The 14,854-nt window shown below is 47.4% G+C and overlaps 1 protein-coding gene across 6 annotated transcripts in view; it reads right to left on the reverse strand.

Moving 5' to 3' along the window:
- Window positions 1-10,864: 10,864 nt before the first annotated feature.
- The window catches only part of CARMIL1 (capping protein regulator and myosin 1 linker 1), a 297,839-nt gene continuing 293,849 nt past the window's right edge, over window positions 10,865-14,854 (reverse strand). For 5 of the 6 annotated variants that reach the window (XM_032861665.1, XM_032861664.1, XM_032861663.1 and 2 more), the window contains one exon: window positions 10,865-11,885. In XM_032861665.1, the coding sequence (XP_032717556.1) occupies window positions 11,749-11,885 (137 nt within the window). In that variant the 3' untranslated portion in view covers window positions 10,865-11,748. The remainder of the gene's footprint in view (window positions 11,886-14,854) is intronic. The other variant, XM_032861668.1, reaches the window with a different exon arrangement.

The following is a 14,854-nucleotide window of genomic DNA, read 5'->3' on the forward strand; positions in this document are numbered from 1 at the left end:
AGCAGGGAAGCCGGCTGCAGAGACGGAGCCAAGGAGGGGCTCTCGGCTCGGGTTACCTTAAACCGTGATCCAAGTCATATTCGGGCCACTGCTCTTGGAGCGGAGACCCCACAAGCGGCAGATCCAGGGAGATTCACCTTCCTTTTCTGGGAGGAGCAGCACAGGAGGGAGCTGCAGGAATCTGCTGGGTTTGGAGACTCCGAAAGGGGCCGAGTGCCAGAGATAGAAATGCTGGGTCACAGGCTGGGTGAGCTTGGAATGCGGCCTGAGGCCAGAGAGAGGGGAGGGATTGACTGCTTTTCTCCGAGGGCACACGGAGGAGTGGGGCCCCGAGCTCTCAGCACCTCCAGGCCGGAGACTGGGAGGCCGCCATTTTCATTCCCGTCTTCTGGAACTCTACGGAAAGCGCTCAGGAACAAAACCTCCCCAGCCGGAACCTGAGCAGATTGCTTAGCCCAGCCCCTGGCAAGGGCGTTGCAATTCTGCCTTGGGCAAAGACATTTGACAATCACTGCAACGGCCCCTCCCCCAGGAGATCGGCAAGAACATCCAACCAAGACCAAGTTCACTGATCAATGAGAACTTCGGAACTCAAGAAGTAGGGGAATACAGCACAGACAATTCATGGCTTTTCCCCATGATTCTTTAGTCTTGCAAAGTTAAATTTTTTTTTTATATTTTTATTCTATTCTTTTAAAATTATTCCTTTTCTATTTTAACCTCTTTAGCTATTTTATATTATCAATACCTTTTAAAAAATCTTTTTAAATGTTCATTGTTATAGTCATAGTCTATCCCTTCATTGTATTTAACCTTATTTTTTGTGAGAAAGAAAGTTCTTCTTTAAAATTTTGGGATACAGTTTCTTCTAACAGACCAAAATATACCCTAACCTCAGCATGTAACTTTGTTCTAGTCTCCAGCCTGATCACATTCTCTTTTTTTTTTCTTTTTTTCAACCAACTTCTTCCCAATTCCTTTTTAAAAATCGTTTTAAATTTTCATCTTTATAGCCATAGTCTATCCCTTCATCATGTTTACCCTTATGTTTGTGAATACATGTTTTTCTTTCTTTAAAGTTTTGGGAGGCATTCTCTTCTAACAGACCAAAACACACCCAAAATCAAGTGTGTGGCTCTGTTCTATTCACCAGTCTAATCATATATATGTAGGAGTGTGTGTCTTTTTTTCCCTTTCTCTCCCCCCGGTTTCGGATCTCTTCTGATTTGGTTAGTGTATATTTTTCTAGGGGCATTGTTACCTTTCAATATTTTATTCTCTCAGTATTTTATCTCTCATAAAATGACAAGGCAGAAAAACTACCCTCAAAAAAAAAAAAAAAGAATAAGAGGCAGTAGATGGCTAGAACCTAATCAATATGGACATGAGTAAGATGTCAGAACTAGAGTTCAGAATGATGATTATAAAGATGCTAGCTGGGCTTGAAAAAAAGCATAGAAGATACCAGAGAATCCCTTTCTGGAGAAATAAAAGAACTAGAATCTAACCAAGTTGAAATTTTAAAAAAGCTATTGATGCGGTGCAATAAAAAATGGAGGCTCTTACTGCTAAGATAAACGAGGCAAAAGAGAGAATTAGTGATATAAAAGACCAAATGACAGAGAATAAAGAAACTGAGAAAAAGAGAGACAAACAACTACTGGATCACGAGGGGGAGAATTTGAGAGATAAGTGATACTATAAGACAAAACAATGTTAGGATAATTGGGATCCCAGAAGAAGCAGAAAGAGAAAGAGAGAGGCAGAAGGTATATTGCAGCAAATTATAGTAGAAAACTTCCCTAATTTGGGGAAGGGAACAAGCATCAAAATCCAGGAAGCACAGAGAACCCTCCCCCTCAAAATCAATAAAAACAGGTCCACACTTCATCATCTAATAGTAAAACTTATAAGTTTCAGTGACAAAGAGAAAATCCTGAAAGCAGCTCAGGACAAGAGATCTGTGACATACAACGGAGAAATACTAGATTGGTAGCAGACCTATCCACAGAGACCTGGCAGGCCAGAAAGGACTGGCATGATATATTCAGAGCACTAAATGAGAAAAATATGCAGCCAGGAATACTATACTCAGCTAGGCTATCATTGAAAATAGAAGGAAAGATAAAAAAAATCTTCTAAGACAAACAAAAACTAAAAGAATTTGCAAGTACCAAAACAGCTCTACAGTAAATATTGGATATTTACCCTGAAGATACAAATGTAGTGATCCAAAGGGGCATGTGCACCCCAATGTTTATAGCAGCAATGTCCACAATAGCCAAACTATGGACAGAGCCCATATGTCCATCAACAGATGAATGGATAAAGAAGATGTGGTATATATATATACACAATGGAATACTACACAGCCATCAAAAGAAATGAAATCTTGCCATTTGCAACAACGTGGATAGAATTGGAGGGTATTATGCTGAGCGAAATAAGTCAATCAGAGAAAGACATAATCATATGATCTCTCTGATATGAGGAATTTGAGAGGCAGGGCATGGGGTCATGTGGGGAAGGGAAGGGAAAAATGAAACAGGATGGGACCAGGGAGGAAGACAAACCATAAGAGACTCATAATCTCAGGAAACAAACTGAGGGTTGCTGGGGGGTGGGATGGGAGGGATAGGGTGGCTGGGTTATGGACACAGGGGAGGGTATGTGTTATGGTGAGTGCTGTGAATTGTGTTAAGACTGATGATTACAGACCTGTACCCCTGGGGCAAATAATGTGTTAATAATATGTCAACAAAATAAAATAAAATAAAATTGGCAAAGTTGATCCTCCTCATTGTTAGTCCTGAATGTTTCTCTGTTCCCTGAGGACATAAATTGGGCATGGGGTGTGGCATTAACCTTTTCTTACAAGTGGTCTGGGTTTCTAGAGCTCTCAAATATGACTGACTGACTCGTAACTTGCCCATAAGGAAAATAGTGCCCATTGGAAGCCTTTCGAGCTCTGGGAACCAACGTTCATTCAAGAAGTCAATTTGGTTCGATTCTCTAAATATTTGTGGAGTGCCCACCAAATGCCATGCACTGGGCAGGACTTGGAAGGGGCAGCAGGGGTTCGTGGCTAACAGTGGGGTCAATACCCAATTGAAACAGACGACCTGAAGTTTAGGGCCCAGGAACCTGGGTCTCAAGGAGGAGTACCCCAGAAAAGTACCATGGAGTACATGCATTACTCATGGATGAATTTTCTGCCAAAACATGAATTCATTCCATTTAATAGCCTATATAATCAATGGCTTTTTTTTTTTTTGCCTATAAATGGCATTAATGCAAGTGAACTTTCAAGTGATAAAGCATAAGATTGAAGATAATTATTTAAAATGATGAACCTTTCTGCTATGAAGCAGTGATCACTGAAACTTTCTTTGTCCTCCTGGGATCACTCAGAACTCATTTTCAGCTCTGGCTGCCTGTGTCCAGCTATTTCTGTTCTCAGCATTGCGTAGGTCATGCTCTCTGTTCTATCTACCACTCCCTTCGAGGGTAACATCTTCTAGCAAAGGTCTGCCTGGTATCTGCCTCGGAGCTCACCCAAATGAAACTCAGTAACGGAGGTACAGCTCGTCTTTTCATCTGGACTGTGGCTTCTCCATGATGATCTATTGCTAGGTAACCAACCGCACCCCAAAGTAGAGAACAGCAGTCATTTCCTAGCTCACAATTCTGCAGTTGGCCTGGGGCTTGGCAAAGGAGGCTTATCGCTGCTCCTGGTGGCATCACCTTGAGTGGTCCAAAGAACAGCGTCCTGTATGGGGCTGGCGGCTGGTACTGTGGGCCAGGAGCTCCACTGGGGCTGTGTGCAGGGAGGCTTCAAGCTCCCCTCCACATGGCTTCCTTGGGATCCTCATGGAAGCTGCATGCCAAGGGGGAGTGACCTAAGAGACCGACACGCAGCTTTGGAAGTCATGCCGTGTCACTATGGGACATTCATGTCAGAACAGGGTCCAAGGGCAAGAGAGGTAGAGAAGGAATCATTATCCCCAATTTCTAGATGAAGAAATGCGCTGTGGGTTTCAGCGAGTTGGGTGATATTGGACAGTGTTGCGGGGGACAGCTGGGGGCACCTGATGTCAGCTTCCTACTTATCCTTGTTTCCCACTTGTAGGACAGGAGCAGTTGGCATGCTCACATGCTCTCCGCAGGACCCTGATCCCTGCCACACACCCCCTTCTGTGACACCCTGGTGTTCAGGCCTTACCACTCCCACCTCATCCCATTACAGCTGTCCCGTCAGCAGGAAGAGCTAACGCCAGCCCTCAATAGGCAAGGCACGCCACGGGGACGGTGCGAGAACTGGTGGCACAACCTAGGAGCAGGCCAAGCTGTGCGGATGGCCAGCTCTGCTCCGGACACCTTCCATAGGGGACGAAAAGCCAAGCCACTTCTTCCAGGCCCCACAAGCCAGCTGACAGCAGTCCCCGTGCCAAGAAAAGCTCCTGGCATGGTCCCGTCATTCCCACCAGCTCTCTGAGGGGCCTGGGACTGAAAAGTCAGCAGGAGAAACTACCTACTCTGTGCTTTACTTTTATTTTTTAAGGAGACAGTATACATGTGTCACTTTTTCTCTAGGCTCCAATCTAGGCTTAACAGCCTCACTCTCCTCCCCGCTCCTGCCCCCAGCTCTTTGGACTTGATCATAAAGGACACTGAGCCGTGGGGGTGGAAGTGGGCAAGAGGGCTGGTTCCCCTGATTGCCACCTGCTTGCAGTTAGTGGACCAGCATGTCCAGGGCTTTTCCTTGGGACAGAGTTGTTAGCTAATCAGTGCCCCTTCTCTGCATGGGATTGAGATTAAAGCTACAATCAGTGCTGTGGCCAGTTTCGTGCCTCTGAGCCCCTGGGGCTCCTGATTGAAGGAAATGGCCCAGCTTCTGGAGGGGGGCCTGCTTCCCTCCAGCTCTCCCAGGATAATCTCCCTGTGGAGGGAAATCCGGAGGAGCCTGGCTTCTACTTGTTGAGAAGTGAAGTTAATGCCAAGCAAAAAGGGCTTTTTTCTTCCCCCTGGCAGGGGACAGGGTACCCTTTTCTGGGGCAACCTTTGGGGCTTACATGTATACACACTTTCCCCATCACTCTCACTGCTTCCTCCCCTGCTTTCCAGGACTCTGGACTAGGAATCAGGAGACAGGCTCTTCTCCTTGTCGGATGGTATTTGGGGGCGATGGACTGCCTGGGTCATAAACTGTGTGATCTTGAGCAAGTTACTCAACTTCTCTGAGTCTTAAGTTCATTTTTTTTAAAGGTTTTATTTATGGGGCGCCTGGGTGGCTCAGTGAGTTAAGCATCTGCCCTCGGCTCAGGTCATGATGCCAGGGTCCTGGGATGGAGCCCCACATCACTCTCTCTGCTCTCCCTGTGTGCTCCCTCGGTGAGTCTGCTTCTCCCTGTCTCTTCCCCCTCTCTATCTATTTGAGAGAGAGTTGCGGGGGGAGGGTAGCAGAGGGAGAGGGACAAGCAGACTCCACACTGAGCTCGGAACCCAAAATGGGGCTCGATCTCAGGACCCTGAGATCATGACCTAGTCTGAAACCAAGAGCCGACGCTCAACGGGCTGAGCTGTCCAGGCCCCCAAATTCCTTATTTTTAAATGAGGATGATAATCCTACCTCCTTCCCTGGGCTGCTCGGAGGACTGTGTACGGGGTAAAGCATGGTGTGCCTGACATATAGCCAAAGCCTAGGTCACATTCACTATTCTTACCGTCATCCTCTCCCTACTCCTGGAAAATTTCAGCAGGCCCCTAACTACTATCCCGTTTCTCCATTTCCTCACCTGCACACTGTGAATAATAGTGCGTTTGGAAGCACTTCGCAAATGCCAGAAACTTGTGAGTACTAAGCCCACTGTTTTGGCAGATGCCTTTGAGGGGAACATACGCGGAGGGACAGGGAAGCCATGGAGCGCTCGTGGGCAGTGGGGCAGCGGCTGAGGGTGACAGAGGGAAGCACATGACCGAATGGGAAGAAATAAAATGGGCCAACCTGACCTAAAGGGGTTAAGACCCCTCAAACCAATACCAGTGGTTTTGCAAGGCTCCCAGGAGACCTCAGCTCTCTGGGGCGGCTCCCAGGGGCGGGGGAGGGCAGATCTCAGTACTGCTGGCCCCTGTGGTTTCCAAGGAGACAGGACGGTCACAGCCTGGTGCTGGAAGATGGCAGATGTGTAAATATTTGTTGATGAAGAGATTATAGCCCGTTTCTTTCAGAGTGGTAAGGAGAGGGGGCCGCAGCACCGGGGAGAAGCTGGAGAAGGAACTCCTGGATGTTTCCAGAACCCCATTTATGCAGCTTCTGCTAATGGAAAACTAGTTTGCTCTCCTGAACAGGCTGCAAGGGCAGACCTTCTCCCAGAGGGCATTCTCCCTCAGGCCAGGAAATGCCAAGAGGCCAATGGGAGAAGGGCAGGCTCTGCCGCTCTCCCACAAGCTCCTGCGGAAAAGGGCGGGGCACTGTGTTTGCAGGGGAGGGAACCTGGGTGTGCCGTCCCAGGGGGTCTCAGAGTCGCCACAATGCCCATCGATGTGAACTATAAATAGGGTCCGTTAAATAAGTTCAACATTACTACTTTAAACTGAAATATTTTAATTCACTTTGTTCAAAGTTGGTACAGACTGGTTTCCCAGAAAGCCAACTGTGAGATAGACAATGTTGTGCAAGAGGGTTATTGGGACCACGCTCTTGGGATCAACGCCGATCGAGAGGAAGGAAGGAATTGGGATTGGGCAGAGGGCAAAGTTGAGCTACGATGCTCTGGAGAGGTCTGGACATGGGGTGACCTTCCACAGCTGTCCTGGTTTGGAAGACCAAGCATAACATTCACAGGAACATATCCTGTTCACCTGGATGGAGGAAAACTACCCATCTTCTCACTTCTGACCAGAGCTGCGCCCATTGGCATGTGTCCATGCCAGCCTCAAAGATGACACTTTATGCTGAAGTCTCAGCCCCTGGTCCAACTCTCAGAACTATCTGCTCCTCCAAATAAATTAGATTTTTAAATGTTAGGCACTTCCCGGAGCCAATGAGAAAGACTTTCAGGGAATGTGTGGTTTAGGAGATAGAACACAGCTCTGAAGACAGCAGGAGGGACTCTGTGCTGCAGGGAGGAGCCATTTCCTTTTCATTTCCAGAAGCGTCTGCCCTGCCCCGCGGGGCCTGGGGCAGCTCTTAGAGCCCACCTCTCACCTTGCTTGAACCTTCTAGTCTTATGAGGTCTAGTGACCCCTTCTCAGAATAAAGACTTTATAGAAATACAATTTTATAGGAATACAGTTTTATAGAAATAAAACAGGATATGGAGTCTTACAAAGAAAAGGAACTACACTTATGCCTCCATCAGAAAGGATGAATCCCCAACTTTTGTAGCAACATGGACGGGACTGGAAGAGATTATGCTGAGTGAAGTAAGTCAAGCAGAGAGAGTCCATTATCATATGGTTTCACTTATTTGTGGAGCATAACAAATAGCATGGAGGACAAGGGGAGTTAGAGAAGAGAAGGGAGTTGGGGGAAATTGGAAGGGGAGGTGAACCATGAGAGACTATGGACTCTGAAAAACAATCTGAGGGGTTAGAAGCGGCGGGGGGTGGGAGGTTGGGAGAACCAGGTGGTGGGTATTAGAGAGGGCACGAATTGCATGGAGCACTGGGTATGGTGCAAAAACAATGAATACTGTTATGCTGAAAATAAAAAAAAAATAAGAAAAAGTACACTTAAGTTCAGGTAGTTAAAAATTTTTTAAATTTTTGATTTAGAAACGGTAGGCACTGGTGCCCCCTTCAAGGTACTCAGGATGGGGTACACTGCTTCGTTCCTGCAGGACTGTCTCCCTGTCCTCGTAAACCAGGGGTCCAGATTCTCCTGAACTTTCAGAGGCCGGTTTTTGGCTGCCCTCTGACTCCTCTCCAGGCCCTGACCCGCACCTGACAATGCTGGCCAATGCCACGTGCAGAGTAGACCCCAAGGGACCGATGTGAAACTCAGGAAAAGCACCACTGGAAGGTCAGCCTGCCTGATGTAGCCACGGTGCCCCAAACAAGCTGAGGGGACTCTTGGATTATTTGGCCCCTGCTCACCACCCCTGGGATGGGCTGTGATCTATCCTCAGTCTTCATTCCGGGCGTGCACATGGCACAAACAGGAAAATCATTCTGTCATGGGAAGATTCCTGGACTCCTCCCAGCAGCCGTTCTGCTTCTCTGTTTTGGGATTTTTCTGGGAGGCTCAGGCACCCTCTATGCTCAGGCCCCTGCCATCTGGCCAGGCCAGTGGGCTCCCTGGGCTGTGCAGCTCCTGGTCTGCTCTCTTGCAGTCTCAGCACTTGGCTTCACTGGGCCCTGAAGGAGGGCACGGCTCCCTTCACTTCTGCTGCGCTTGACTGACGTGGGTCCTGGAATCGTGGTGTGGGCGGATCGCCAAAGTCCTAGAGGACCTGAGCAGTCAGTCCACTCTGCCTTGAAGGTATCTGTCTCTTAGAGACATGCAATAAGTTGATACAGACTGAATGTTTGTATCCTCCCCAAATTCTTAGGGGAAGTCCTGTCCCCAGTGTGATGGCATCCGTGGGTGGGGCATTAGGGTGCTGATTAGGTCATATGGGAGCCTCGCGAATGGGATTCCTGCCTTTAAAAAAGAGACAGCAGAGACCTCCCTTGTTGCTTCCACCATGTGACGACAAGGTGAAGACAGCCATTTATGAACCAGGAGGCTGGACCTCAGCAGACACCGAGTTTGCCGCCACCTTGAGTTTGGACTTCAGCCTCCAGAACCAGGAGAAAGAAACATTTGTGGCTTAAGCCGCCAAGTCTCCGGTACTTTTGTTAGAGCGGCCTTAAGGGACTGAGATATAAATTCTCTACTTTACTCACAAAACACACACAAAAGCCCAGACTTTGAGGAAAGTGCACTGACCTTCAGCTCAGCAGACACACACCACATGTTCTTGAACTTGGCTGAGGGACACAGGGTCCGGAGGACGGTGGGGATTCCGGTTCTCCGGGATGCAGAGGCCAAGGTGGGATGAGCCTGCAGAGATTAATTTATGGGGGAAAGGTCCATGAAGGATAAACATGGGGGAAGTGGCAGGCGAGGGGCCCCTCACGCCCGATGCTGGTTACTCACCTGTAGAAGGCAAGGGGAAAGGAGACTTGGGTGGAGAGAGCTTGGGCGCCGCCCAGAGATAGTCCTGGTCAGGCCAGTGGAAGGTCCTACAGCGAAGGTTGCCCAGTAGAAGCCAGGGAGGAGTGGCTGTGGCATGAGTTCTGTGGGTCCAGACAGGTGAAGCAGGTGGAGGCAGTCACCCCTGCCCACTGCCCGCTCCCCAACAGCACTTTCCCTCGAACAGGCATCTCGACAGGGAGCTCCTGACCATTGTCGTGAAGGGAAATGAAGGATTCTCGCTTGGCTGCTTGCCTCCTGGTCCACAGGCTGGACCACTATGTACTCCAGATCTTCTATTATTGCTTAAAAATAGGCAATGGCTCCTCTTTGCATACAGTGAGGTTCCAACTCCTTTTTTTTTTTTTTTTAAAGATTTTATTTATTTATTTGACAGACAGAGATCACAAGTAGGCAGAGGCAGGCAGAGAGAGAGAGAAGGGAAAGCAGGCTCCCCGCTGAGCAGAGAGCCCGACGCGGGGCTCGATCCCAGGACTCTGGGATCATGACCTGAGCCGAAGGCAGAGGCTTTAACCCACTGAGCCACCCAGGCGCCCCGAGGTTCCAACTCCTTATAAATCACCAAGGCCAGTCACTACCTGGCTTTCTCCCTGTTCTCTCAGCAACAGTTCCTGTGCCGAAACCCAGGGATTTCAGGTGTGGTCTTCAGCACATACTGTTCCAGGGGAGCATGACCTCGTTTGCTCTGCGACGAGCACACCCCATCTGGTCTCACCTGGTCCTAGCGTGTATTTACAGGGGACACTCCTGTGAATCCAAGTTCCTGCACTTAGGGACGGTATGACACTAAGGCCCTGCACACACGTCCTCTCCTCTGCGGTCTCCTGAGCATCACAGACACGAACTCCCCCTTCCCACTGCAGTCCGCTGACAACCGATGTCGGCTCGATCACCCGGTATATGGCTGTTAGCTCACCGAGGGCCATCTTTGCCCTCATGTTTCTCCTACTTCGGCAGCCATTAGAGACATTAGAGCTGTCCTCTCCCATGGGCACTGATGCCGGCAGAGCTGCAATGGAAGAAAACTACCTTACACCGGTCTTCACAGAATCTCTCAGTGGCAGGAAACCATTTGGTCCACATTTCCTGGCCCTCGGTCTATGCCAGCTGTGTGTGCGGGTGGGGGTTGGGGGACAGTCATGTCCCACAAGCCCCAACTGGTAGGTTCTTCTTGCCAACAGTCAACCACATGGCTTGTAAATTCAAAACATTCATCGCTCACGCTTGCCCCCCTTACAAGACCCTTGATTTGAGGTAACAGGAAGTGGATCAAACTCATAAACTTTTGATTAATTTCATTTTTTTCCCCAAAGGTGAAAGCAGGCAATGTACTAGCAAGCTATATTTATTATGAGTCTAACAGGTTTGGTTATCTGGGGTCTGTGCTCATTCTGGATTTTAGAAATAAGAACAAAGTTCATTACCACAAGCCAATCCTAACTTTAAAAAGTAACCAGAGGGGGAGCCTGGGTGGTGCCATTGGTTGAGTGTCCGACTTTTGGTTTCAACTCAGGTTATGATCTCAGGGTAGTGAGATCGAGCCCCGCATCAGGCTCCATGCTCAGCAGGAAGTCTGCAGGGGATTCTCTCTCCCTCTCCCTCCGCCCCTCCTGTTCTCTAAAATAAACCTTTAAAGAAAAAAAAAGTAACCAAAGGAGGTCAAAATTCCACTTGTAAAATCTTTTTATTGATATAAATATACATATGAATAAAATACCTCAGCCTGTAATGTAAGTGAATATTTGTGAAATGTCTTAAAAAGAGTAGTATTCTGATTTTTTACAGGGGTCAAAGTATTCTTTCTTCAAGTCATACATTAAAAGCTAATATGCAGACAGAAATTAAAGGCCTTCGAAAAATCACAAATATTCATAAAACTTCATTCCAATCAACTATGTACATTAACCCGGGCACATGGTAGTGTCAGCCGTGGGCCTCTTTCACTCTGTTCCTCACTGTGCTTACTGACGGTCCTGCAAAGGTCACCGACCAAATTTAAATGTACAATTCCACATCAGGAAGGAAGAAGTTCCCCATGGGAGAATGTAAAAACCATAGCCGAGATCTAATATATATAATTTATACAAATTATTTATTAGTGTGCTCTGTTAATATACTCACAATGTGCAATTGCATACATCAAGAATAAATCTATCGAGTCAAGTGCAGATGTGACATGGGTACCCACGGCAGTGCCCCATGGTCAGCCAATGGTGTTACCTGCATGAGTTATGTGTCCAGTTCCTCTGTTTACCTCCCCAAACTCATCCTGCAGGGCAAACTGTAGCTGCCTCAGAGAAAATTCAAGTAGGATGCATGGAGAGTTGCTGGCATTCACTGAAGGCAGATGAAGAAATGCTTCAAATTCAAATGCCAAGGTGGGGAGAAGACCCCTCAATGGGTCCATTTCTGTTTTCAAAAAATAAGAAAGAAGGAGAAAGAAAAGAAAAAAGCACCAAGAGAAGAGTGTCGGAAGTAGGAAGAGGTGCTGCCCTTGATTCCCCTCTGACGGCTAACTGAGCACCCTGTGCCCTTGGCACGGGGGACCTTTACACAAAGATAAACTCTTTTTCCGCTTCTTCACCAGAGTCACTGGACTTGCCGCCTTGGCGGCCATCTTTACTGGACGACCATTGCTTCTGTTCTTGATACTCCTGGGGCTGCTGGCCCCAGCTTCTCCTTGAAACTGAAACAGAAAGGGAAGGGGGTCATTATAATTGAGGAACAAGGTACAGTCAATGGCCTGACCAGTAATGGGGTGAGATGCAGGGGTTCCAAGAGGCTGGAGGGCTTGGGGGTGGGGGGGGGAGTGGACGCAGAAACAATTCACCAACTACAACTACGTGTAGAGTCTCGAGACGAAAATTAAGAAAAAAACAACAGAAAGAGAAATAAAAGAAGAAAACAAAAAGCCCAGTCTATGAGAGGCTTACCCTCTCATAGCTGTGGCTGCGAATCTGGGGGTAAGGATCGGGGAAGAGAAGGGGCCCCTCCAACCCCTCACGCTGCTTGTGTGGCCGAGAGAACAAGACAGAGCCTGGTGGACATGTGGCCAGACAGATGTCCCTCGTGATGCCTTCTGCCACCATCTAGAGTTGGCTGCCTCTGCTCTGGGGCCAGGACTTGAGGAAGGGCCCAGCAACTGTGGTGAGACCTTTCTGAGCCTTGGCAAACCTCGGTCTTACTCTCTAGGAAGCGAACCGTTTAAAGTCTTATGGAAAGAAATGAATACCACTGATGGTGCAATCAATTCTTTTGGAACTAGCCTCTGGAAAACAGAAGTGCCAGGACTGTCACCTGCTCTGATCACATATAAACATGAAGGATCCCCTGCGACTTGACAAGGCAACAGTGGTAGACCAGTTGCCTGAATGGAGCCTTCAGTACAAGTCACGTCAGACACGCTCCGCTCTATGATCGCTGGTCCTCACAGCTATCCTGGAAGGCAGGTTTTGTAAACGTGGAATCCGGGTTGAAACTGGACCTCTCTCTTGGGTCTCTCTTAGGTCGTGTGGATGGCTCACTCGGTTGAGCATCTGACTCTTGGTTTTGGCTCATGTCATGACCTCAGGGTCCTGAGATCAAGCCCCTCATCAGGCTCTGCGTTCAGTGGAGTCTGCTGAAGATTCTCTCGCTCTGCCCCTCCCCCTGCTCGCATGTCCTCTCTCTCTCTAAAACAAATAAAATCTTTAAAAAATAAACCGAATCTCTCCTTCAAAGACCCTGTTCTTTAAAACTACAGCAGCTTCACTGGTACCACCCACCTAGTGTACAGATCCCACGTAAGCTAAAAATACCAAGCTACAGGCAGGTTAAGCAACTGACTGAGCCACCCAGGGGTCCCCCAAATGAGTAATTTTTAAAAATTTGACCTCTTTATAACTAACACCTCAGATGGAAAAGTGATGAAAAAATATCACAACTGATTTTATTTTTTAGCTTGAATCGTGTAAAAAAAATAAATGTCCTTTGATAGTTGTCAATAAATCAGTTTTGGGGAAAAAGGTAAAATAGGTTTCTATACATAGCTTGTCCTTTATCACAAAATCAATATGAAGTAATACACAAAGAGTCCTCTAAATTCTCAACTTTTGCATGTGCAATATGCACAGGATGAAGTGGAGCGGGTTTACAGTATCTTCACTGTGAGGACACTTTGCAATAATCTGACCCCAAAATAGAGCATTACTAGGGAAATCTTGCTAGAAAATTCTAGTGATTCCCACTTAAAACCAAAGTGGCTTTTTCCTGTCTCTCAGGTGACTCAAAAATAAATTTCCAACACTACAGGTTCAAAAGAAATAAACATGGTGATACACTGCTTTTTGTCTTCAGAGGAAACATATTGGCTCGAATTCTTAGATTCAAAAGGTTTTCATCCCTCCCAGTAGTTTAGCTTCCTCAAAATCCCGGACCTAATTCATGTTCTGTGACATCAGAGTACTCTCTAAAAATGGAGAAATTCATGCCATCAACAATGTTTATGCCACAGGTAAAAACAGAGCACCACGGACCAAGGTCGCTGGGGCATAGCCAACTGAAATTCAGGGAGATCTCACATAGGAATCTTCCTGCAGAAAGCAGACTGTCCTTCGATGTCCTTCAATCCACATCCAAGTGACAATGATTCTGAGTCCTCCAGGGCTAGGGTCAGGGCGGGGGGTGGGGTACAGAAAGATACAGCAAACATTGGTTAACAGGCTGGGTTTTAGGTTGGTGATGTGGACTTAGTACCAGTCATGAAGGCACGAATTTTAATTTGTCCAACATAGTCCCTGAGACAAATAACACGGTCTTTCTAGGGGCCTGACAAAACAGTTCACTAAGGCAGGGACACTGTTTAAAAATTCATTCTAGGGGTGCCTGGGTGGCTCAGTGTTAAGCATCTGCCTTCAGCTCAGGTCATGATCCAGGGTCCTCGGATCGAGGCCTGCATCAGGCTCCCTGCTCGGCAGGGAGTCTGCTTCTCCCTTTCGCTCCCCCCCCCGCCCCCCAGCTCTCTCTCTCTCTCAAATAAATAAAAAGTCTTTAAAAAGTCCACTCTAAAAATATTCACTCTCATTGAATAAACTCTAACACTTGTGAACGTGATCATGAAACTAGCTGGCATTTCCTTGGCGTTGTAGGGAGGCCCGTGAGCAGACTAGAGACCGAAGGACGTGAGAGCAGGGAACGAGAATCAGACAGGTAGCCAATCCGCTCACTCTCCCAGACTCCTGCCTTCTCATCAGCCCAGATCACGGGTGCCAACAGCTTCGTAGGCAGAATGTTCTTTGTCAAGTTTGTTTTCCAGTCTTCTGGCACCAACTGTTTTGGTTACATATAATTAGGATGTTGACTGCAATGATATTGAAGTAGGTCTGGTCAAAGCTCCCGCTAATGAACAGTCCAAATAAGATTATGTCTGCTTGAGGGGCTGCCTGGGTGGCTCAGTGGGTTAAGCCTCTGCCTTCAGCTCGGGTCATGATCTCAGGGTCCTGGGATCGAGTCCCACATCAGGCTCTCTGCTAGGCAGGGAGACTGCTTCCTCCTCTCTTTCTCTACTTGTGATCTCTCTCTCTCTGTCAAATAAATAAAATCTTAAAAAAAAAAAAAAGATTTTGTCTGCTTGAAACTTAAAACTCTGGAAATCATTTAAAAATATTTATAAAATCC

This window comes from Lontra canadensis, unplaced genomic scaffold (assembly GCF_010015895.1).
Source record: "Lontra canadensis isolate GAN:19392208 unplaced genomic scaffold, GSC_riverotter_1.0 scaffold21, whole genome shotgun sequence".
Taxonomy (NCBI): Eukaryota; Metazoa; Chordata; class Mammalia; order Carnivora; family Mustelidae; genus Lontra; species Lontra canadensis.